The sequence below is a fragment of the Vombatus ursinus genome, unplaced genomic scaffold, assembly GCF_900497805.2.
Source record: "Vombatus ursinus unplaced genomic scaffold, bare-nosed wombat genome assembly UNPS02014909.1, whole genome shotgun sequence".
Classification (NCBI taxonomy): domain Eukaryota; kingdom Metazoa; phylum Chordata; class Mammalia; order Diprotodontia; family Vombatidae; genus Vombatus; species Vombatus ursinus.
The window spans coordinates 6,712,283-6,739,201 of NW_020954687.1; the positions used below are offsets into that span (position 1 = coordinate 6,712,283).

At 37.1% G+C, this 26,919-nt stretch overlaps 1 protein-coding gene across 1 annotated transcript in view; it reads right to left on the reverse strand.

Annotated features, from left to right (window-relative positions):
- The window catches only part of CRB1 (crumbs cell polarity complex component 1), a gene marked incomplete at its 5' end in the record, with an annotated part of 168,566 nt that extends 142,597 nt beyond the window's left edge, over positions 1-25,969 (reverse strand). Inside the window, 3 exons of the mRNA XM_027843360.1 lie at positions 18,366-18,947; positions 21,880-21,907; positions 25,919-25,969. Of these exons, the coding sequence (XP_027699161.1) occupies positions 18,366-18,947; positions 21,880-21,907; positions 25,919-25,969 (661 nt within the window). The remainder of the gene's footprint in view (positions 1-18,365; positions 18,948-21,879; positions 21,908-25,918) is intronic.
- Positions 25,970-26,919: the final 950 nt, after the last annotated feature.

Sequence of the window (26,919 nt, forward strand, 5' to 3'; positions counted from 1 at the left end):
CTCCCTCTCTCCCCCACATCCCTCCTCCCTAAGATGGTAAGCAATTTGACATAGGTTATAAATGTGCAATCAAAGCATAGTATTTAACATGAGGACTCTGTAAATCCCTGAATTGTTAGTGCCTTTGTCCAAATAAATGATAATGCATGACTGAACTAGGGTGGTGGTGATGAAATGTAAATATGAGAGACGCTATGCGGGTGTAATGAATTTAGAAGAGACCTTAGAAATCACAGAGTCCAACCCCCTCATTTTACAGATGAGCAAACTGAGTTCCAGGGAAGTAAAGTGACACTTCTCTGGGTTCAGACAGATACAAAGTAAAGAGGCAGCATTTGAACCCAAGTACTTTGATTCTAACTTCACTTTTCATCATACCAAAGCAACAGGACTTAGCAACTTACTGAATCTGAAGGATGAGGAAGAGGAAAAAGTCAAAGCCAACTCCAAGGTTTCCAAAATGTCAAAGAATGGTGCCATTAACAAAATAAAAAAGTCAAGATGAAGAGTTGGTTTCACGGAAGAGAAGACAGCGATGAATAAAACTTTGAATATAATGGATTTGATTTACTGGTAAGATATCCAAGTGGAAACGCCCAGTTGAACACTGGAAATGTGGAACTAGTACTCAAAGAAAGGTCAGAGCTGAGAACCAAGATTTGGGATTCATCAGGAGCTTTGATGATTTGGATTCTCTCTCTCTCTTCTCTGCCTTCTTCCTCAGTGATTATACCACCTGTTCAAGAATGAATGGGAAGGTCTCACTGGCCAGCACTCAATGGCAGTTTTTTGTCTGTTGCCACTGAAACTCTGCAGAGTTGGAGGGAGAAGGAAGGGCAAAAGTAAGTTAGCAGGATGGTCTCTCTGCTGAGATTTAGTGAGTGAAAATCTGAAAGTAGATTCTATGTTGCCCATGCATCCGTGATCCATTGTCTAGACAGACCCTCCGGAGTCCCTGTGGGTTCCAGGAAATCACAGCCTTGTAGTTTTTAATGAGAAACAGGCAGAAGTGTTCACATATTGGCATTACCCAAACAATAACATGATCTTCATACCCACCTTTAAGAAAGTACATGTAAAAAAAAAAAAAGCTTTTATTTTCCCTAATGGAGAATTTGTGCCCTGGATTTGTGCTCAGGGTTTTGACATTTTACACTTTAATGTGCATCTCCTGGCAATTAGAGATTGTTGTTAACTTTGTCCTGCAAGATAATGAATATGGGGAGTGATCAGCACATAACAAGTTCTTATTCCCGATGCTGTTGTGAAATGAAAATGTCCTTCTTCATTAAAATGGAGAGTGAGAGAGCCCCCATGCATCTGATGATATATTCAGCAAGGCATTGATAAAACAATTTGAACTTCCTTTTTCACCAGCTGCACAACACATGCCCGGGAAAATAATCTCACACCTGCACCATATTAGCACCCCCAAATGCTGACTCCACCTGATGCAGTTGTCATCCTGCACAACATCTCCCTACAACAGCCCTCCCTGCACAACGTCTTCCCTTTGGATCAGAATGATGTGTGTGACATTTCTCAGCTCTTTGGGTGGGTATCTAAGCCACACCGACTGCCATCAGTGAGAACCCTGGAAAGAAGGAACTATGTAAGGAGAGTAACAGGAGCATTTGGTTCATGTTACAGCTGTAGATTTACAGGGTATTCTACATATCAAAACTTATAACCTTTTTAACATCCCAGGAAAATGAGATGAGACTGGATGACTTCCTGCTGTGACTCATAGTGTCAAACTTGGATAATGGAGGTTGGCAAGATCCTCTGACAGAGTAAATGAGGATTTTTATCACCAATGGGGACACCTCAGGGATTTCAGCCAATGAAGCCTTCTGGCTTCTGCACTTAACACAACTCACAGCAAGGTGCAGAAAAATAACACAAATGACTTCTGATAAATCATTTGGTTAAACCTGGCTTTACAAGCCGGGCTTCTACCCCTGGGGGAATAGTTGACTCTGCCTTTTTAAAATTAGGGTCATTAGCCTTTTCACTCTCCGAGGCTTTGCTTTTGCTGAGTGACAAAACATTGTGATAACCTTTGATTTCAACATTAAACTCTTCTTACTGATCTCCTGGCTCCCTATTAGGTTTCACCTTCTCCACTGGCTCCCTATTCCCAGGATGTAAGTGTAGGAAATGAGGATAGGGAGGAGTGGGGTGCAGACAAGGTAGTACTATGTCTTTCAACAGTGCTGGGGAATTTGTACAACCTTAAGTCAAAGTCGGATGGACCAAGGAGCAGAGCTAACAATGTGCTCAAATGAGGGCCTCTCCACCAATAGAATATCCAGTCCCCGAGGGCACGGACTGTCTGACTTTCTTGTATTTGTATTCTCAGCACGTGTAATGCACTTAACAAATGCTTTATCAGCATTCATTTGTAAAATTGTAAAGCTACTTTGGAGAAGTGGCTTGCCTACACTTTAAGACACTTAAGAATATTTTCTGGACAAATGATTATGAGTTCCAGAAGCTCAGATTTCTGTCCCCTGTCTCCTTGAACTCGTCTCTTAAACTTTATTGCCCTTTAATGGTCAGCTAGGTGGCTTAGTCGATAGAGTGCTGGGCCTGGAGTCAGGAATATTCATCTTCATGAGTTCAAATCTGGCCTGAGACATTTAATAGCTGTGTGACCCTGGGCAAGTAACTTAACCTTGTTTGCCTCAGTTTCCTCATCTGTAAAATGATCTGGAGAAGGAAATAACAAACCACTGCAGTATCTTTGCCAAGAAAACCCCACAGGGGTCATAAAGAGTCAGAAACGACTGAACAACGAAATACTCTCCATTCTTCATTCTGATCTCTTCTCTCCAAGACCCTTTCCCCAATTCCAACTGTACTTCTCTTCTTAATCTAGTAACATGATGAATGCAGAGAACTGCACCAAGAATTTATTAAAATTTGAAAATGCTTTTTTCTGAAAAAACAACCCAGACAATTTGCCTAGTAGTCTGTGTGTATGATGTGTACGCATATACAAATATGTGACACTATAAAACTAATATCCAGGCTGTGGAAGGTGGGACATTGAAAACTAGGTAAAGAAATTTGAACTGTAACCTCCCAGGAACAAGGTTATGTATATACAAATATGTATTTGTAGAGACAGAGATAGATAGAGAGACAGACAGATGAGAGGGGGAGAGGAAGGAGAGGGAGAAGGAGAGCAGAGAAGACAACATGAGAAGCAGTATGGCATAGTTGACAGTCAGCCCTTGAGTCAGAAAGACCTATGCCACATATTACACAGGTGGTCAAGACCAAGTCACCTGACTTTTCAATGCCCAGGAAGTTCTCTAAGACTGTAAGATACAGATGAGTTGCCTCTATGCCTTGGGAAAGGGAGTTTCCATCCTTGCAATTTCCTAAAAGTGTTGAAGTAATAGGCCAGGACAATTCACTGTCACTAACCAGCTGTCCCCTCCCCATCATCACTCCTAGCCCCACCTCCAATGACAGTGTAATGGAGCAGAATGGGTACCAGATAAGAAATCAAGGCCACTTTACACTGGATAAGGAATTTAACACTTTGGTTTCTAGTCATGACTTTACTATGTACCATGGTAAAATAAGGGTAAGTTTATAGCACTTTTTCAAGGATCCATGATTTCATTGGTATAGAATAGCTTTTCCACCATTATAGACATCAAGATGTAATCAAAATAGATGTGCTTGATTACATTAAAAGAAAAAAATTACAACAAAATGATATAATTAAAAGAAAAATAATAGCTTGGGAGTACATTTATGGCAAATAAAAATGACATCCAAAACATGTAGAACAGAAATTGGATGTTTTTGCTTATTTTTCTTTTTCATAGAGAAGGGTCTTTAGTAGGAGACAAAGGCATCTATATAAATTTTTAAAATGAAATATATTAGAATTTGTTTAAAAATTACAAAGATAATCCCCAGAATTTATCCATATTGGATAAATGGTAAGAAGCAGAAATGAGTTGTTAATAATTACTTCAAAAATATCCAACCTCACTAATAAAATGATTTAAAAAAAAACAAAACTTTGAAGCACAAATTCACACCCATAAAATTGGCAAAAAAAAAAAACAACCAATGAAAAGCAATGCTATTCAATAATTCAATGCTGGTGGAGTTGTGGAGAAACAGATATACTTATTCATTGGTATTGGAATTGCAAACATACACATATGCATATATGTATTTATGCATATACACAGAGACACACTTATGAGTTGTGATGCCTTAAAAAAATTCACTAACTGGTGTTCAACTTTCTGTTAATGAGCTTGTCTATAATTATCTAGGCTGATCCTCAGAAGACAGATATATCAAATATAAAATAATATTTCCAGGCCCACAGCTGAAGCCTTTTGTCAGTTGGGAACAGCTTCTTCCAGAGTTTATATTCCAGTAGCACAATCTCTGACAACTCAGAGTCACTTCCTTGCCACAGTGAGGCATTTAAGTAAGATTTTAGGGCAGCTAGTGTGTGTATGTGTCTGCATGTATGTGTATATACACATATACACATATGTACATACACATATATGATATGTATATAATAATCATATGTAGGTGCTTAATAATTTTTGTTGAATGTGTACACATTATATATATATATACGTATACATACATAAACACATAGCATAGTTAGCCCAGTCTATATATATGTGTGTGTGTGTATACACACACATATACATATACATACATGTGTCCATACACATGATTTGTACAATTCAACAAAATTTTATTAAGCACCTACATGTATGAGTGTTTTACATATATACATAAATATGATATATGTATAATTAAATGAGATATTATACATAGCATTTTGCACACAAAGCATGATATAAATACAAGTTGTCATTATTATATTTTATAGATAGAGACACATCCAGATAGATTTTTATCCTCTATATCAGACTGACAGCACTATTAGGCATCTGAAGTGACTATTCTAACCCTTTTAAGATTTTTGGAATTACTGCTGTGGAATAACATACTGCCTTTGTGAAAAAGTCATATCTGCTTTCCCTCTGTAAGGTACTAAACTGGAGGGCAAGCCAGCTGAGACCTGGATGCCTAACCCACTTAGATGGAACATTTGCATTTTATGCTAAATGTGTCTATATTATAAATTTCACACTTCTACACTTATAAAGTTTTCATCATAATAAATACTATTTCCACACTTCTATTTGGCAGGTTCATTAACATTCCTGCATAAACTGAAAATGTTAAAATTTTAATAGCCTCCCAAGGGCTTTGTTTTGTGCAATGGCGCAAAGGTTTCATCCTAGGCTGGGCATATTAACACATCCCAATTTATGCTTCTAAGCAGGACTAACTAAATAGCCGTCAGTCTATTCCTGTGCCTCATTCTGATATTCTTTAAGGGAATAAAACCCCTTTCATTTGCTCCCAGAGGATAAGAAAGTGACAACATATACTTATGAGGTGGGTAAATGCTGTCCTAAGCACTCCATGCCATTCACAAAGTTTTAAATGTTGTGGCACCCTGAACACACTAAGCATTGCATTTTTTTGCATTCATGGTTTAGCAATGGCTCATTGTCATGACATTTACTCTTGTCTCTCCTGAGAACCATCCACAGGTTATAGAAAATGAAGGAGGTTGTCTTGGTCTCCATGTTTTGAGAAGCCCCATCACTGCTGATGACTGGACAGTATTCAGGGAAGGAGCCAGTGGGGCAAAAAGAGAGGTACCTATTAGTAAATAGTAAAAATGGTCTGGGCCTCAGATGTACACAACCAGTCCACTAAGAACCTCATGAGAAAGAAAGCAATTCTAGTGGGAACACCCCTTATCCTTTCCACATAAATTCCTCATCTTGCTTTTCTCCAACTTATTTTCCCATTTAGGAAAGAAGTAAAGAAACACACATTTATTAAGTGCCTATTATGCGCCAGGCATATTATCTCATTTGATCCTCACAAGAACTCTGTGAGGCAGGTGCTATTATGATCCCCATTTTACAGTTGAGGAAACAGAAGCTGGCAAAGATTAAATGACCTGCCATCGGTCACGCAGCCAGCTAAGTGTTTAAGGCTGGATTTGAACTCAGGCCTTCCTGACTCCAGGCCTAGTGATCTATCCAGGACATCACCTGATTGCCTCCATTTAAAACTTCCATAAATATTCATTTCAATCTGATTTTGCCTGCATAAAAATGATGTCCATGGGAATGTGAGTCCCACATTTTCTGATTTGTGCCAAACCTTGCACTTGCCTAGGGAGGCTTCAGCCTTTGTTCTCCTAATGCAATCTCATTTATAATTTTACTGCCCTAGATTCATTTTGTGGAATTTGTTTCAACCTCTTTGATTCCTGAGTAAAAAAAAAATCTCTCAACAAGATGTCGACTGTGTCTATATGGTGCCAGAACACTGAATTAAATAAATTCAGTAAAGTGTGCGTGTGGGTGTGTGTGCATGTGTACGCGCGCATGTATACGAGAGGGGGTTGGGATGGCATGGTGGTGGTGATGGTGGTGGTGGTGGTGGTGGTAGTGGTGTGGTAGGGAATCCAAACTAGCTTTCGAAAATGTCTAAATAAGTGATTCCTGATCTGTGGAACTCAGATAATTACAAAGTGTTTGTGAATCCACATAGACTGAATAAATTACATCTATATCGATACATACATATATATATCATATATGTGTTACTGTTTTTCAAACATATGTAGATGTTATTATGATTAATGAAACTAATTTTAAAGTGTTGCTGAATTAATAATATTTTGTCATCAAGGATCTTCTTGATTAATATACACTGAATTCAACTCCTATCGTGTAGAACTTTATTAATTTTTTTATGTTAAAAAGAGTTCTTCATTCTTGAAAAAGTTGGACATGACTAATGTAGAACAAACCTACCAGTTGCTTTGGTGCCATAGTGATACAGTCTGTGAAACTGAGGATGTCCACTTTGTTTTTCACGCCTTATTTGCTTACTAGGTTTAAAAGAATTCTTTAACGGCAAAAACAGAAGTGATATGGGATTAGGAAACTAATATCTCTGAGACCTAAATGGGTGATAACTGATCTCATTTCTGTAACTAATTACTCTAACAAGGCAGACTACAACACACCTTGCGTGCTGTATCCATATCTAAAGAAATCTTCCATAAAGTATTCCTCAAGAATGTTAGGGACCATTCTCCAGATGTTGACACTAATATATCAATGGAGCCTGTAGACTATAGTCAATTATCCCTTCCTTTCCCCGTGTGATGAGGTCACCTTCTCCTCCCCACCCCATTATTCATTTTTTCAATTATTCATCTTTTTTCCAATTATTCATCTCTGATTATATTCTTTATGTAGCTTTCCTTGCACAATTCTTCATTGATAATTTTTTATAGACTAATAATTTGTACGATGTATCCATGCCCTTTGGACAATCCTCAATTTTACTACATGTAAAAATGCTTGAAAAGGATGTCATAGTGTTAATAAACTGAATCCATTATAAAGCTTTGAGAATTCAAACTTAATTTTTCTACTGACATTGTAAGGTAATCACATATTCATAGAGTTTTAGAGCTGTAACAGGTGATACTTTTATTTTCTATATTCATTTTTTTTTAGGATCAAGATTGTACTTTGAAGCAGAAACTTTCTCATATAACAGCAGATACCTCACATTGAGCTCCTCATTTGCTCACAAAATGAAGGACATGTATTTCCATTTGATTCTCTATGTAATAATAGTTTGATTCCCTCCCACCCTCTCCCTGAAACAATTCTTTATGTCTGTAGTATATTCACAGCACTTGGCAACCAATTCTTTCTCAGTGGTACAGTTGATCTAAAAAAACCTCCATAGTGATTGTTCTTCCTATCATGAACTTGAAAAGTATGTGTAGCAATAACAGCAGTGTCAGACTAGGCCACTTTGCCATTTAGGCTGGTTCACATTTTTAAAAGTATATGGCAAACCGGAAAAGCTTTGGAAAGGAGCAACAGAAAATGATTAAAGGAATGGAAAATCAGTTTTCCAAGGAAAGGTTAAAATAATTGGGGTCATGTACCACGGTGAAGAGAAAGCTAAGGGGTGAAGATTACTGTCTTCAAATATTTGTATGGTTTTTATTAAGGAGATATTGAATGCCTACAAAGGTCCAAACAAGAAGAAATGGGCTTAAAGCAGGAAAGATTTCAGTGGTGCATTATAAAGAACTTAAGGAGGTTGCGCTGTCTCTGGAGCTTTTCAAAAAATTGAAAAGATCTGTCCTGAACACTTTAGACATTCACCTGCCTGAAGGTCGCAGGCAAGAGCAGATGATATCTTGAGGTCCCTTGCAGTTCTATAAATTGCTATGCTGAGTTTTGGAGAGGATCTGCTTTGTTGTCAAAACTTAGTGCAGGCTTTTCCCCCACCGTATATCTAAACCTTTCTTTACTGATAACCTTGAATGCATCAATCATTCCATCTAAAATCACATTTTTTGGCTGATTTTTTGTTGTTGCTTCCTGGACTTTTCTTTGTGAAACATGAGCTTAGTGATGCTGCATTACAAATCACCTCATATAGACATTATATTGGAAACAGAATAACGTTACAGTTAGAACTCTTTTTTTACAAAAATTGTGTCATCTCTGTAGAGATCTCTGTCTTATACTTCTTGGTACCCTTCACAATAAATATCTCTTGATAAGTATAATTAATAAGTATAGATTAGAATACCAAGTATATCTATAATTAAATACAGAATATATAAACATGTCATATTTAAATAGCATATAATCTATGTGTATCAAATAGTCTACATGCATATGTATATCCTCTGCACAAAATAATTAAATTAAAGGTTTGGTGTGTCATCTTTGTGATGGAGCAAGATAGTAAATGACAGATCCTTCTTTTATGGAAGCTGAATTATATGGAAATTTAAATAGCCCTTCGGCAGGTTAAATAGGAAGTTCTAAAATACACATGATGCAATAATATCCTTGGGAACTAAAGCATTTCTTCCATTGCCACTCATTTTCCTTCATCTTCTACATGAAGCATTTTCTGATCCCCTCAACTGCTCATGCCTTCCTTTCAAACTACCTTGTATAGTTAATGCTTTGTATTTATTATCTTGAGATCCTTATATATATCCTTGTTGTCTCATCTGTTAGAATGTTCAGTTTTTTTATGGGTGGGGACTGTTTCATTCATTGCAATTATGTCTTCAGTGCCTAGTATAGTCCCTGATCCATAGTAAGTATGTGAAAAATGCTTCTTGATCAATTGACTTAAAGTCACACTCTCTATTTTATTCAAATATGATGAAGCAATGTTGACCAGCACGTTAAACATTCAGAACTGTTTTCTCCCTTATCATTAAAATAAGATTCTTTTTGCTGTACTGTCTGGTAACCCATAGCATTTTATTTGTGAACACCTTTCTATAAGTGTGCAAAAACAACTTGATATTTTGTGAACCCCCCCTTTTTTTGGTCACATCATGTATTCCATTGGCCTTTTATCACCCTCTCCCAGACCCAACCATTTTCTTCTTTGAAGTCATTATCTGCTTGACATGAAAAATATACATTAGAAAATCTAATGGCCAATTTCAAACACCAGCTCTCATTTATGGAATGATTAATTACATAAGCCTAAACTAAAAGCTGTCATACAGTTGAAGCTATTCTTCTTCCATAAGAAAAAAAAATCAAAACTTTTGCAGCAATTTATTTTCCACTCAAGTTGTGGTTTTATGCTTATACAAGAATGATTTTTCTTGCACCTTTGGTGCCTCTCCCCCCAGCCCATTTCACAGTAAATGAAGCACAGCTGAGGGCACAGAGAATGATTTCAGCAGTGCAAACACACACACTCTCTCTCTCAATGTGCTGCCCCAGTTTTTTTTCCTCCTCTCCCACATCTACTATCTTTTAAAATTTATTACATTTTCTCGCTCCACAGCTCTGAGAAACACAGACTCTTTCCCAGCAGCAAGGTTCTTTATGATCACTCTAAATCTGGACACAGCCCACAGCAACCGAGGTCGACCAAATCGGGCTTCCAGAATACATCAACAAGTCTAGGTTGAGTCTGAACAGTTCAGAGCAACCATGCTGACTGCTAATAGGTTTTCCCCACACATCCCCTTTCCTTTCCCTCTTTGGCTTTTCTCTTGGTTCTCTTGGTTCTTTGGGTTTCTCATCATCCTGCCTGAGCTCCAATCACCACTGGTAACCATGGGGGAGGCTGGGAAAAAAATAAGCATCCTTTCGGGGCCACATGAAGGACGTTAGTGCAAAGCAAACTTCTAAATTAAGAGGCCTTTTCTCTTCATGCAGAGTTTGGTTGCTGAAGACTGAAATCACATCCTTTAATTCATGGTATGTCCATGAATTAAAGGATGTTACAAGCATATAGCCTCGACCAATTATTATGTCGGCAATTCAATCACTTGTTTAAAAAGAAAAAAATCAACTGTCAAATGTTTCCCCCAAAAGAATTGAGGTGGTAAATTTATTGCCAACTGGTTAATAAAGGGGGGCAGAATATTTGTTCTAAAGGTGCAGATGAACACCATTAAAAGCCTGCTGTTGGAAAAGAAAAGCACCCTTGATATAAGCTTTTGATATTATACTGGGCCAGTTACACTGTACATCACTAGGCACACTAAGGCATGATTTGACCCAGAGTATAAATGAATCCGTTATACAGTGAGATGCAACATAATGGGTTTTCACTGAAATTCCTAGATGAAAGCTATTGGTCAGCATTGGAGTGCCCCTTGGCAACCCATTTATGCCTAAAATGAGACCCCTGAGTGGATTTTGTAGAAACCAACTACATTAATATCGTTAAAGCTGAGACATGATTTTTTCAATGATGGGACTATCAAATTACTATTAGTTTCCAGAACTTCCAATATTCCCCCCATTTTACTCTTTGATATTTATAATGTAAGATTTGAGGCCTGTTTGCTACAGCTTCAAATAAGAAGCAAGAATGAAGAAACCTTTTTAACTCAACTCAATTCAATTCAGTTCAGTTCAATTTACCAAACATTTACTAAGTGAATACCATGTAAAAAGTTCAGTGATAGGCCCAGGGGAAACAAAGATGAAAAATAACAACCTCTGTTTTCAGAGATTTTATAATCTAATGGCAGAGATTCCATATATGCACAGACATGTCTAATACAGGGTTGAATGCGATAAATGCAAAGTCAAGGTTCAGATAAGGTATGGAAATTTGAGGAGAGAATAAGAACATTTTTAAAGTTGGAGTGGGAATCAGAAAAGTCTTCATGGAGTAGGGGGCATTTGATCTGGTCACTGCAGGAATGATTCTTAACCTTAACCTTCATGATTCAGGAGATCTGCATATTGTGCTTCAGGCATGTGAACAATCTTCATACACTAAGAAGACTACAAGATGAGCTGGAGAAACAGGTAGTAACTCAATTTGTCTAGAAGAGATAGCGTAGACAGATGCTGAGGGAAATAAGGCAGGAAAGACAAGTTGAAGGGAGCCTGTGGTGGCCTTAATGCCAGTCTAAAAAAACTGTATTTTAATGTATGGGTTATAGAGAGAAATTAAATCAGTTAAGAAGTACTTTATCCCACCAGCCACTAAAGATGTAAAGATAAAGAGAGAGAAACAGCCCCTGCTCTCAGAGCTCTAGATGTTGAGGGGCAGCATCATTTTTTTTAACAGAATTTCCTAAATGAAAGCTCCTGGTCAGCATTGGAGTGCCTCCTGGCAATCCATTTAAGCCTAAAGTGAGACCCCTGAGGGGATCTTGTAGGAGCCAAATAGACTTGTGCATTAGGAAAATTATAATGGTAGGGGTGTGAAAGGCAGGATGGAGAAGGGATAGAATGGAGGCAGAAAAAGACTGATTGCACAGCTATTAGAGTAGTCTGGACAAAATAATAAAAAGGGCAGATGAAATTGTGTGAGGAGAGGAACACAGAGATGGAAAAGATATTGCTAAAAATAGAAATGTATGACACCTAGTAGGACTTGACACCTAGTAGGCACTTAATAAATGAAGATGGACTAATTGTTTGATTGATAGGACTTAGAAATTATTAGATGTGGGAGGTTAGGGAAAAAGAAAATTGTAGACTTTTCAGAGGGTTTGAGCTTGAGTGATCCAAACTACAGTCGTATCATCAATCAATAAAAGAAAAATGGTAATAAGGGCAGGTTTGTGGTAAAAGATATTGAGTTTGAATTTAGAGATTGAGTTTAAGTTGTTAGCTGGGTATAGAGGCAGCTAAGAAAAGCTACCAGTAGGTAGCTAGAAATGCAGAAATAGAGCTTAGCAGGCAAAGCAGTACTAGATTCTAGAGTCATATAAATAGGAATGATCACACAAATCATAGGAGTGTATGAGATCACTGAGGGAGGGAGTGTCAGGAAGAATAGAAAAGAGAGAAGGGCAAGGCTTTGAGGTATATTCACACTTAACAGACAGGAGAAAGAAAACAAACCATTGAATGAGACTGAAATATTATTGACAGGGAGGAGAAAAAACAAGACGGGTGAGGAGGGCAGAGGAAGAGAAAGGGTAGATGATGGTATCCATTTTTTAAAAAAAACTATATTGAATGTATTCAGAATAATTTAAAGAAAGGGACTAAAATATTTATACCCTTTAACCCAGAAATTTCACGGCTAGGTATATACCTTAAAGAGGTCAATAATAAAAAAGGAAGACTCCATCTCCACCAAAATATTTACAGCAACGCCATCTGTAGTAGTAAAAACCTAGAAAGAAAGTAGAAACACTATCCACTGATTACAGAATGGTTAAAAAAGTTGTGGTACATAAATCTAATGTAATGTAACAGTGCTATAAGAAACCATGAATGGGGTGAATACAGAAAAGCATGGAAGACGTGATCTAATGCAAAATAAGCAGAACCAGAAAAACAATCTACACAATGACTCCAATAATATAAAAGGAAAGAACAAGAGCAACAAGACGATGAAATAAATGCTGTGAAATAATGAAAAATGGTTTTAGACCCAAAGAAGAAATATGAAGAAGCATCTTTCTTCCTTCTTGGCAGAGAGTGGAGGGGAGAGGATGATGGGTATGTAATGCTGTAGATGTCAGACTTTTTTTTTTTGACGTATTAGTTAGTTTTATTAACTTTTTTTTCCCCTCTCTCATTTTTTCCTTTATTATAACTTTCTGGGAGGAGAGAGAGGAAGGATACATCTGGAATTGAAGATGATGTAAAAATAAAAATATATCAGCAAAACATATCTTTAAAAAAGAAATTGAATGTGACCAAATGTTTCAGTCAGGTCTAATTCAACTGCAGTTATGTGTATGGAGCCTTTCCCTTCAGTTAATGTTTTATTGTACTTATTTCTTAACTTTCCTCTAGAAATTTGACTTCTGATCATTTTAAGTATTGTATATCTATATCAAAATGATCTGAACACAAAATGAATGTAGATCTATAACTAGGAAGAAGAAACTAAAACTCTGCCCAAGGACACACAGAAACAAACTAAGTTTAGCACCACCAAATTACAAAAATAATTAACTAAAATATGAAGTTACTAAATTATTTCTCTTTTCCTCAAGAACCAACCTCACCAAGCTGTCCTTTGATAATGTGTTTCGTGCTACTTTTTCTAGGTGTATTTTGTAACGCCCACCCTTACTGCCAAAATTGCTAGTTAGGACTCTGAGATAGCTCAAGTCCTGGAATGGTAATTAACATGATTATCACAAGAGCAGAATATTGGGGCAATACTCATGCTTTTATGCAAATCTTGACAAACTACTCTTACTATTCATAGGTGTAATGTATTTAGCATCAAATAAAAGCATTGTGATTACATAGACTAGACTTAATTAATTCCCTTCTAAAATTTCACCAAATGGGAATAAGGGATGGCAAATGTTAGATTATAGTTCTATTACTAACTTAAAGAGAAAGAAACATGACATACTAGTCACATTCCTTCAGGAAATATAGAAAACAAAGTTAAAAGATAAAAAGATTGTAAACTCTTCAAGAGAACACTCTACATACCATTCTTTTTTCTACCCTTTCAGCCACTAGTAGGATGTCAGGAACTTATAAAATGCTGTGTAAATACTTATCAACTCAACACAGACATATTGTGATATACCTAGAGGTGATATAGAAGGAAAACACTTGTGGAATATATTTTTACTTCAGTTAAATTAATAGGAAAGTATGAAAAAATTTTTATCCTGACCCTGATGGGTGGAACTATGAGCATGTAGCATAGTGTTATGTAACTGATGCTCAATAAATACTTGGTTGGATGAATTAATAGACACATTTATTAAATTTTTGAAGGCCATATGTTACAAATATGCCTTCAATGATGCCCTTTATACCACTATTAACTAACATTTTCATAGTACTTGAGAATGTACATCTGTTTTATATATACTGTAATATGAGTCTCATAACAGCTCTGTGAAGTAAGTACTACAGGTATTATCACTCTCATTTTACAGATGAAGAAACTGTGTCCCAGGAATGGTAAGTGACTTATCTATAGTCACATAGCTAAAAATTGCTAGAGAGTTGGATCCCAAATCTAGGAGTCTATCCACTAAAAGTCATCATTGGAAATATCTGCAGCCTGCTTATACCCACCTATCTGTTTTCATCTGGGCCACCCATAACTTGGAGTTTATCAAACTTGTAGTGCCCTTCCATTTATAGCCATATAATGTCACTGAAAGAATACTGATGTTAAAAAGATAACCAGAATAAGGCACGCTGTTGGGAGTTGTTCTATCAATGCCTATATCTTGCATAGTTACTCTACAAATGGACAATGAGAATGACCTAGAATTAAATAGAAGGAGGGAGGGTGGGATTGCATTTGAGAAATTCTTCACTGTTTTCAGTGATCATAGGCTGCTTTCTATTGTGAGAAATTCATGTAGCACAAAAAAAAAATAACCATAAAGAGCCTTAGTATATAAGTTAGGGCAACATTTACTACATTAGAATAACAATGTTATGATCATGAGACTATATTCTTCCCACACCAGTGGATTAATGAAAATTATGTTATAAATAACAATGGAGGGTTCTAGTATAAATTCTGCAAAATGTAGAAATTATGATTGTGATTGTTTTATGGACTGTGTGTGGGTAATGTTGAAAGAGCTGGGGGAAAAGAAAAGTTGAAATTCCAAGAATACAGAAGTAAATGAGAGATGGGAGCTAAAGGAACAGGTGGCTGTAGAAAGAAGAAAAGATGGAACCACATGGTAGAGGAATGTGTCATACGGTACAGAAATGTGGAAATAAGAAAGGGCACGTTTCCTGGCGAGATGATGGAGGCAAGAGCAACTCAGTGAGGAAGAGAAGTGGGTTTGGATATAACAGGTGGGTGGGCACCCCTGTCATACAGCAATGAAAGGTTTAAGAGATAAAAGGAAGCAAGATAATCAGCATGAAGTTCTCATCTAGTCTGGTGTGTGGTCTTCATGAGGTTGGGAAGAGTCAAGGAATGAGAAGAAAACATCACTAACTAATCACGTATAAACTTGATCATGTATCTTATAGCAAAATTACCACAGAATCACCTTCAGGAAGAATATATATTTGTAAAACTTCATTACTGTGATTTGTTTAATCTCATGGAAGGAAAAAATGGGCTAATCCATTCAACAATGAATTCACAATTACTTTTAAATACTGGTTTCTTTCAACATCTCCATCCCACTCCAATTAATAAATACTTTGAGAGTCACAAGGAACCCGCTATTTTACATGATAATATTGCCTGATAGGTCCTGACATTGATCCTGTAAAAATTAGAGGGTACAGCCAGAATGCAAAGGCTTTGCCATATGGGAGGCAGAATGAACTAGCCTTGGAGGTCTATTGGTCTAGGATCAAGTTTACCCAGCTTAGTTATACCACAACACTTAAGGGCCTACTGTAGTGAGATCAAGGAAAAAGCTGTGTGCTCTATTGGTATCCATGCAATACATCAAGGAGACTAGAGGAAGGCCTCTAGCATATTGTATGAACTCTCTGTGGAGGAATTTTCCAGAATGAGAGGGAATGGTTGAGTTCTTATCTGTATCACTGGAAGCATATTGACTTTGAAAAGACCACAAAATTATTTGATCATAATCTTTTATAATTCTGTCCTTCCCTCTGCCTTGTAGTTCCTAACCCTGTTCTTTGTCCTCCCTATGAGCTCCATTTGCTCCATTACTTAATTCTTTCCCATGCCATCACCCTTGCACTGACCATACCTTTCTTTCTACATCTTGATCCTTTAAGGAACCCATTCAACTCTACATTATCCTCTATGTTCAAGTTTTCTTGTTTCCATATCCTATCACAAATTGTGACCTGCTGAATTCTTTGGATTACCTCCTTTCTGATGTACTGAACAAAGCTAAGTAAAATTATGAAACCAGGCTAACTGTATCCACTGTGAATTTGTTATATAATTTAAACTGGATCCTCACTATCCTACTCACCATAGGAGCTATGCTAAACCTTTTCAACCAGCCTGTTTCAAATGACACCCCTTCCTCCCACATCAGCTGCATATTTTGCCTCATATTTCATCAAACAATTGAGGACAATTGCCAAAACTTCCCTTTTCTCTTCTCCTCTTCATCTCAAAGGCAGCTAGGTGGCACAGTGGACAGAATACTGGGCCTGCAGGCAGGAAGTCTCACCTCTCTGAGTTCAAATCTGGCCTAAGACATTTAGTAACTATGTGATCCTGAGCAAGTCACTTAACCCTGTTTACCTCAGTTCCTTATTTCTCAAATGAGCTGGAGAAGGAAACGGCAAACCACTCCAGTATCTCTGCCAAGAAAACCCCAAATGGGGTTACAAAGAGTTGGACATGACTGAAAAATGACTCAAAAACAACTTCGTCTCACATCGCTGAGATGTGTTCCACCACTATCTCCTTCACTCCTGTCCCAATGAAGAGGTGACCCTTCTTGCTAAGGCAAACCCCTTTATGTGCATCCTCAAACCCCACCTCCCCCCTGTCTTTTCCAGCAGATTGCCCCTTTCTACTATGCCCTCTATCTCACTAATCTTCCGTTTTCCCCTGCTTCCTTGCAGGCTCCTAATATGTCCATATTTCCCCATCCTTAAATAAACTTCGCTTGATCCCCACTATATATCACCCTGTATCTCTCCTGCTTTTTAGGGCTTTCTCCTTGAGAAAGTCATCTGTAATTGGTGCTTCCACTTCTTCTTCTCTCACACTATTCTAACCCTTTTTCAGTCTGGCTTTGAAACTCATCGTTCAACCGAAAGTACTGTCTCCAAAGTAACCTCTTCCTTATAGTATACACAATACCGCTCTGGTGCAGGTCCTCAACTCCTAGACTTTTGCAAAAGCCTTCAGCTTGGTCTCCCGCCCACTCTAACCCACCCTCCACTCAGACGCCAAAGTGATCTTCCTTATGTTAGGACTAAGAATGTTATTACACACACTCAATGAAGCCAGCCCCGCCCCCCCCCCCCATTATCTCCAGGATTAAATATAAAATCCTGTTTAGTTTTAAAGTCCTTTACAACCTGCGTCCTTCCTACCTTTCCAGTCCTCGTACACTTTAGTCCCCTCCACATACTCATCCAGCAGCATTGGCCTGCTTGTTATTCTTTCACACTCTATCTCCAGTTTCAGTGTCTAGCATGCTCTCCCTCCTCACCTACATTTCCTGCTATCCCTTTTTTCCAGCAAGATTCAATTTAAATCCCATCATAATTAAGTGGCCTTTCTCGTTCCCGCCTCCTCTGATAATGCCTTTCCTCTGACATTACCTTCAAATCTGCACTGTATGTATCTGGTATATATGTAGTTGTTTGCATGCTGTCTCCTCTATTAGAATGTGAACTCCTTTTGAGTAGAGACTTTTTTTTGTTTGTTTGTTTTTGTTTTTTGTTTTTTGTTTTTGCTTTTTGGTGAGGCGATTGGATGACTTGCCCAGGATCACACAGCTAGTAAGTGTTAAGTGTCTGAGGCTGGATTTGAACTCAGGTCCTCCTGACTCCAAGGCCAGAGCTCTATTCACTGCGCCACCTAGCTGCCCCAAGACTGTACTTTCTTTGTTTGGCATATTGGAAGCACATAATAAATGTTTGTTGGTTAAGAGAATGAAGTATCAAAGGACAAATACATAACATAGGACTAGTAATATAAAAATACTTCTAATTCAACAGTATTCAATTTGGTAACAAAAAAGCTCATTTCCATGCAGTAGCTAATTCCAATTGATCATCATTATTAAAGAATAAGTGATTAGGAAATAAATCATTATCCCCACTGCTGTTCATATCCATAATGAAAAATATCTTAGATGCAGTCAAACTTACCAAAGAACTCTGGTAGACAGTCACAGATGTAGCCCCCTACCTTGTTGCGACATTTAGCCCCATTTTGGCAGGGTTCTGAAGCACACTCATCCACTTCCCGTTCACAATATCTTCCTTGAAATCCAGGGACACAGTAACAGGAATAACCATTGATTCCATCCTGGCACACAGCTCCGTTGCGACAAGGGTTGGAACCACACTCATTGAAATCAGTCTCACAGTGCTTTCCAATAAACCCATCAGCACAGTCACAGAAAGGGCCAGAGGTGCCGTGGTGGCAAATGCCTCCATGTCTACAAAAGCCTGAGACACAGGACGTAAGAGTGATTTCACAGGTTTTCCCACCATATCCTGGTGGACAGCGGCAGAAAAAGCCAGGTTCTTCATCCAGATCAAAACAAAATCCATTTCGTTTACAGGGCTTGGAGGAACACGAAACCAACTTTATATCACAACTTTCCCCCACATTTTCAGTGGTGTTGGAACAGTGGCAAGTATTGTCCTTACTAATATTATCACATGTAGAATTGTTCGGACAGGGATTTGAGAGGCATACAGTGTCATTTCCAATGCAAAAGGATTCTGTAAGGAAAAAAAAACAACACAAAATGATAGGCAAACATTTATATACCTTGAGAAAAGCATAAAATAAAAAACGTAAAGACAATTATTTTTCTCTTAAAAACATGTAGCCAATAACTCCTTTAGATAAATGAAATCCATAAACTAAATAAATTTAATAAATCAAAACTTCCTATTAGAAACTATTCTGAGTAATGCTTCCTTACCTTTCTACTCCATTTCTTTGATATCAGAGCAACTGAACCATGAAATAATCAAACTATTTGGGTATATAGGATGGGTTTAATGGTAGTATAACCCTAAGATTTTGAAATTCACGTTCTTTTGTGGAGGATCAAGGTGGGACAGTGAGTTTAAATTGGAGCAGAAACAGAACTTGATGTTCCCAAAAGGTATTTCTTTATTCAGAACTGATCTGGTCACTTCTGACTTGGTTGTCTAATTAAAAGTGAAATTGATATTTAATTCACTAATATGGAATTTGACTAATATTCAAGGGTCATCACTTTTTAATGCTACCCAAATATGAGTCATTATTATTATGGAGAAGCAATGTGTCATAGTGTTCCATAGTGTATAGAGAACTGGATCTGCAATCAAGAAGACGTGGGTTCAGATTCTGCCCCAGACACTTTCTAGCTGTATAACCCTAGGCAAGTTTTTCTCCACCCCATTCCGTCCTCTACTCAGCTGGAAAATCAATCTTCCAAAAGACATATCTGATCATGTCACGTATCCCCACCTCTTTCAATATACTCCAGTGGCTTACTATTATCTCTAGGATAAAATATAAAATCTTCCATTTGGCATTCAAAGCCCTTCACAACTAGGTCTCCTCCTACTTTCATTCCAGGGACACTGGCCTCCTTGCTGTTCCTTATCCAAGATACTCCATCTCCAGATTCCAGGCATTTTCACTGGTTGTTGCGCATGACTAGAATATTCCTCTTCCTCATCTCTGCCTCTTGACTTTCCTGACTTTCTTCAAGTCCCAGTTAAAAACACCATCTTGTATGAGAAGACTTTCCTGATCTTCCTTAATGCCAGTGCCTTCTCTACATCGATCATCTCCAATTTATCCTATATTTATCATTTTTGTGCATCATTATTTTCATGGTGTCTTTCTTGTAGACTAGGTGTGTGGAACCCGTGGCCTCGAGGCCACTTGTGGCCCTCTAGGTCCTCAAGTGCAGTCCTTTGACTGAATCCAAACTTCACTGAGCAAATCCCCTTAATAAAAGGATTTATTGGGGCAGCTAGGTGGTACAATGGATAGAGTACCAGCCCTGGATTCAGGAGGACCTGAGTTCAAATCTGACCTCAGACACATAACACTTACTGGCTGTGTGACTCTGGATAAGTCACTTAACCCCATTGCCTAGTCAAAAATAAATAAATAAAAATAAAAGGATTTGTTCTGTAAAACTTGAGACTTAATCAAAAGGCCACACCCAAGGACCTAGAAGGCCACATGTGGCCTCAAGGCTGTAGGTTCTCTACCCCTGTCTTAGACTGTGAGCTCCTTCTTTTACCTTTCTTTGTATCTCCAGAGGTTAGCACAGTGCCTGGTACATACCAGTAGTAAGCATAGTAGATGCTTAATGTTTATTAACTGACTGTCTTAAATGATCTGTTTAAATTTCTTCATCTGTAAAAAGTGGGTGTTGGACGTGATGGTCCCTTTCAGCTCTAAATCTATAATCATATCAATTATGGGTAAATCATTCAAGTTTTCAGTATTTTCAGGAAACTGCTGAAGACTACAAGCTGCAGACCATAGGCATCTGTATAATTATTATTATCATTACTATCATCATCATCATCATCATCATTAATCCTACTCTAAACAAACAAACAAAATCCCGATTGGCATTTGGTTCTGTTTTTAGACTGAAAGGAAAGTATTTTTTACTGATATGATGTCAGTATGATTTTCTGAAAGTTCTCTATCTAATCACACTAAGATTTTTGAGAACTGTAGCATTCCCAACATAAGGTTCCAGCAATGAGTTTTACTCAGTGGGGAAAAATAATCCTTGACTTGTAATTTGGCAGAGAGGCAGAAGACAAAGTTCAAGATATGGATTCAGAAATACCAGGGTTTGAATTCTACCCAATAAGAGCTGTGAACCTCAGGTAAGTCCCTTAACCTCTCTAAACCTCATCTATATAAACTATTTCCATCTGTAAAATGAGAATAGTAATAATACCCACTACATAAGGCTGTTGTTCAGTTCAGTAAATCTTTAAGTGCCATATCTGAGTTATTATGTGACCGATTATATCGATACCTTTTAATAACTTCTCACCATGGATTAACCACTAAAAAAAGAAAAAGAAAAAAAGGAACATTTATAATTGCAAACAAAGAAAGGAGAAATAACAAAGGGTAAAAATACTGTCTAAAATATTTATATAAATATTTAAAGTACCAGTGTTCCAGTTGAAAATACATAGCTAAATATATCAGAGTAATGCTGTTTTCCATGGCAAATTGTAAGGTTCTGTTTGTTTTTCTTCCAAATTCAATCAGGTGTTATTTGAAAAAATACTGCAGAATCTTCTGTATGTTTGAACTGAGAGCTTCCCCCAATTTTTTTATGGAAGATGGTTAGAAACCCCAAAACTGCTTTCCAAACAAGTAGAAAACCAATAGGTCTATAAAGAAAATTTCCATTAAGCAATAAGGAAGAAAATAATGTGCATTTGAATTGTATAATGGAAAGGAAAATGGATATTTTCCCCCAAGAAACTGCATCTATACTACCAAAATTTAAAAAAAAATGAATAATTTTAATCTAACCAAAAGCATGACCTCTAAAGAAATATGATTTTCTTCTTTAACTCTTAATGGTAATTCTTTGGTCCGAATTACCCAGATAACTGGACTTAACTTGCCACAAATATCCCTTTGCCTGTGGAAAAAAAAAACTGTCAGACTGAGTCTTAACATGTATTAACTAAAATCTTTAAAATGGAGCAATTTGGCAAGGGAAGATTTGATGCCTCTGTAATGAAGATGAAACCTTAGGAGAGTAGCAGCATGGTTTCTACCATCCTGTCAATGGGCAGCAAAAGGGGATCAAAAGAAAAACTGTAATCTGAAATGTAGAAATGTTTATTAAGCACCTATTATGGCAAAGTGCTGTGACATGTGATAGAAATCAAAAGATACCAACTGAACCATTCCTTCTCTCATTGAGCTTCCATTCTACTGGAAGGATGCAATATATACGCAGATAATAGCACAGGAAAAACTGAGGAAGGGGAGAACATTAACAAGGGTTGGGGTTGTATCAGGGAAGTCTTCATAGAGGAGGTGACATTTGAACTGAGCTTTGAAAGAAGATATGAATTCTGAGAGGTGGAGATGGGGGTAGGGAGAAATCGTATTTCTAGGTATGGGAATTGGACTGGGTGAATATGAAATATCAAGTCCAGGGTCCAGCCATCTCCACTGTGTATATAAATATGGCCTTAGAGAAAACTGAACAAACAATATCTAAAAATTTAAAGGAAAGAGGTAAGTTTAAATGAGCATGTGTCCAAAAGCTTAAATATCCTAATGATTATATTCGGGGGTATTCTGGAGCCAGCTCATACCAGCTTGGGAGAAGCTATTGTTAAATTTTCAGTGTCAGTATTTACACCTCTAAAATATGCAAAGCTACAAATCTGGGCTTGATTTATTGTTTTGTTGATTGTCTAGACTTAAAGTCACAGAGAAAATGTTAATAATGCAGATTAAATTTAAAAGTGAGTCATGAGTTCTTGGTGGGGAGAGGCAGAAGAGCTGGTTGTTGAACCTTTACTAGCCCCCTCCAATTATATCCAATAAAAGATCTTCTATGGCACTGGACACAAGAAGATTAGTGAAGTGGAATAGGGCAGCCATTATTCTTTCAACATCTCTTTTTAATCTACTCCCATATTTTCTGAACCTATTTTCAGTTTTAAACTATGATAGTAATATTCTCCAGGAAAACAATAACATGATCCAAACTCATACATCTTTAAGAACATACACATGAAACGTTTCCAGATATAAACAACAATCAAGGTACTTTGATAATAGCTGACATTTATATAGCACTTTAATATCTGCACTGTTTTACATATTATTTCATTTGCATCTCACAAGAGTTCTGAGTTATGTATTATCCCCATTTAACAGAAGAAAAAAAGAGACTTGTAGAGGTTAAGTGACTTATTCATAATGACACAGTTTATAAGTATTAAAAGTAGATCTTCCTCCAGGTTAGATGTCAAGTCTAACCTGTTTCCATTAATTTGAGCTATGCCATCTTCTCTTATAAGTGTTTGTTTGTAGTAGATTCAAAAAGTCTGTGTTCACATTCCAGTTTTCATTAATCAATAAACAAGCATTTATTTAGTGTCTTTATGCCAAGCACTGTGATAAGTGAGATTTTTTGCACTGGACATGCACAGATTAAAAAGAAAGACTCGATCCCTACCCTCAAGAAATTTTTATTCTATTTAAGGAGTTAATATGTATACATATAACTATATACCCTGACTACCTGTATGGCTTTTGGCAATCCACCAAACCTGTCACAGCTTCAGGTTTCTCATCTGTACAATGAGGTTGGATTTATTCCTACCAATGGATTACTATTCCTTTCAATTCTAAATGCTACAATTGAAATCAAATAAAATATTTGGATAATTTCTCATTTGGCTGTTCAATTACCTCAGTCAGTGAAAAACTGTCCTGTGCATGCAAATTCAACATATCGTTGTAATTCTGTTATTTTTATTCCCTCCTTCTAGGAGTAGAAATATGCCTTGGGTACAGACTTGGCCTTGGAGTCACTAAGACCTGGATTCAAGCCTTGCCTCTCTCTCTGACACATACTAACTGTGTGGGCATATATAAGTTCTAGGAAGCTCTCTGAGAATATAATTTAGTCAGTCAGTCAACAAGCTTTAATTTATTAAGTACTGACTATGTGTCTGGTATTGTGCTATGCACTGGAGATACAACAAAAGGAAAATAACATGGTCTTTACCCTCAAGGAGCTCACATTAGAATGGGGGGGGCAATTTGCAAACAACTAATTATAGATGAGTGACTGATCTGCATTGGTGGATCGAATTTCCACACTGGAAATTCTCCACACAGATGAAATCACAGGTCCCAAATGCAGCTCCTTCCTCCAAATCAAAGAAATCTAAAGGCAACTGATGATAACTGTTGTTCATTAAAGTAATTCAGAAAAATCAAAGGACCACAATCAAAAATGTTTGTTGAATGAATACGGTAAGTGGAGACTTTTGCCCTTGTGATATCGGATACTGTGACAAGACATTCCTTTTATGTGAATTGTAAGAAATAATTAAAAATCTTCTCTCCCTTATGTTTATTTTTAGGAAAGGTTGCATCTCTTTCCTGGGATGGTACCTGCTGGTATATTGAGGATGGATTATTGGGTATGCATAAGATAGAAAAGGCCTACTTCAGAACAACGTCCAGAGTAAGCTTATAATCATCAGCTATGGAACCAGTTTGTCAGCCAGAGAAAGACTTTGTGTGCCTACCACATACAGAGTAACCAACTGTCAATAGATTTCAAAGAGAAGTGATATGCAAGTTAATTTACCTATGTTCTAGATATCTTAGCTACCTTTCATTACACTCTTAATTGCTACTGAGTCCTCTGGCCTGTCAGTAGGCCATATAGTCTGAATTATTTTTTCTACTTTTGGTTGTGACCTGGAGAGCCATACACACTGTTTTGCTCAGTCCCCCTTGTGGACAAAAGTGTGTATTTTCAAGACATTTGGTTGGGATTAGGGGGGAGAAAGATACTTGGGTTAACTGGCCACAGACTTTCATGGGCCTGAAAATGAACTAACCTGATAGCCATAGACAATGCGATTTTAATAATAATAAAAAAATGAACCACCATATTATTCCCTGGGGTTATAGGGTTCATTGTATAAAAACTCTCCAGGTAGTTATTATTAATGCTGTTAATGGTAAAAAAAAAAAAAAAAAAAAAAAGAAAAAGAAAAAATTAAGTGCTTTTTGACTATGATTGCCAAAAATACAATTCCAGGCCTTGAAAAAGTGTTTAAAAATTATAACTGGAATTCATTTAGCGGGAAAATCACAATGGAGTGTTTTAGCTCAAGCTCTCACTTGTGAATCACATACCTAGTTGTAAATTTTAATAGGATGTGAAAGTCTATTTGAGATTTTCAGACAAATTTAGTTTTCTGCCGAATTACTTGCTTGCAGTAAAGTTTGCCATCTACTGGTCATTTTAAATATTTCTAGAGGATAAAAATAAAAGAATACAGTAATACATAACATAGTACTGCTTAAATTTGACAATGTAGTTTCTTAATTAAAAAATGGGCTTATCTGTTTAATTTGGTATGAAGATTAGTTGGTAGATATAATAGACCCAAGAGGCACAAGTTGAAGTCAGTAACTAATGTAAAATGTCTTTATTTTTATATTAAATAGTTTTCAACTAAGTAAGACAAAAAGGGAATAGGAAAGAAAGCCAATTTAGGGATTCAGGTTATGTATAACAAGTTTTAAGAGGATACTTAATTGGTATCTTCAGACATCATCATAAATAACATCTTTACACACTCAATACTTCACCCATTTCTAAAAATCATTTTAACAATTTAGTACCAAATAAGTATTTATTGGTTGGATAATTGCCAAAGATAAGAATGATTTACCCTCAAATATATTCAGACCTCTTGCCTACCCCTTTTTTTGTGTAAAACAACTAGTCAGTGAAACTTTGAAGCTCATAAAGACCAATCCACTATGTTATGTAGTCTCTTTCTTGGATTTACTGCCACCCTTATTCTCCTCATATATTTCTATTGCCATCTGAAAGACCAACCAACCTTGCTGATCTCTAGATCCTATGCGAGGTAGGATCAACACTAAAGTTTGAAATAAACAAAAAAGTCAGTCCCTTAACCAGCATAAGGGAAAAACAAAACACTGAAACGACATTATTTACTTGCTCACTAAAAAGGAATTTTTAAAATATTACTTATTTCTAACCAACACTTTTCAATTGTCTTATTGTTTTTTTGAAGGGGTGCTGTCTTGACTCAAGTGTGCATTGGATTTAAATGAGGTAGAGTTGTACAGAGTTGTCAGCCTCACTCTCTCTTCCAGAGTCATCTAAGTCCAGTAGCAAGACAGGACCACTGGCAATGGCTTGGGATGCAGTGTGTTGACTTTGGTGTCTTTGATGTCTGACCAAGTTCTAAAAGCTCCACAGCACCTGCTTCAGCCACTTTCATGAATGTTAGGACAAATTGTTCTTATCTGCTCATTCCACTGGAGGAAGTCTTAAGATGCTTGGGGTAGACATCTTCCTAACTCACCAATGGGTTTGGAACCTTTTGTCTACACTCAACCTGGTTTAATCTGTCTGCTAAGACAGTTTAACTGGGGTGTGGTTACTGTGCATGCTACAGCTCTTGGAGCCACATGTAAGAGTTGGGTGACAGGTGTATACCAAAGGTGGATGAGCAGCCCTGAAAAGGCTCAGCAAGCCCTCAAACCAGAAGTGCTAGTCCTCCCTTAATACCTCATATGCTCCAATTGTCTTATTGGTACAGAGTCAATTGGTATGATGGATCTGGGCTCTGTGTTTCCCCAGACCTCATCCTATGGTTGCTGAACTATAATTTATGGAGGCATCCCTGGGTAAAGAACAAGGAGGTGGATTTGTCAATTAATGCTAAGAAATTATTACTATAAAAGGCAAAGGGATTGGATTTCCTTATAGCTAAACATACCTTTAGGCTGCACTTGCCCAGCTTGTTTTCTCTGTTAAGGCTCCTCATGAGTTAGAATTGGACTCATATTTTTCTTAGTTGTGGAACAAATCCACTCTGCATCTTCATTTCTTTAACTGTAAAATGGGGAGAAAATATATGTCCCATCTACCTACTGTTGTGAGGAAAG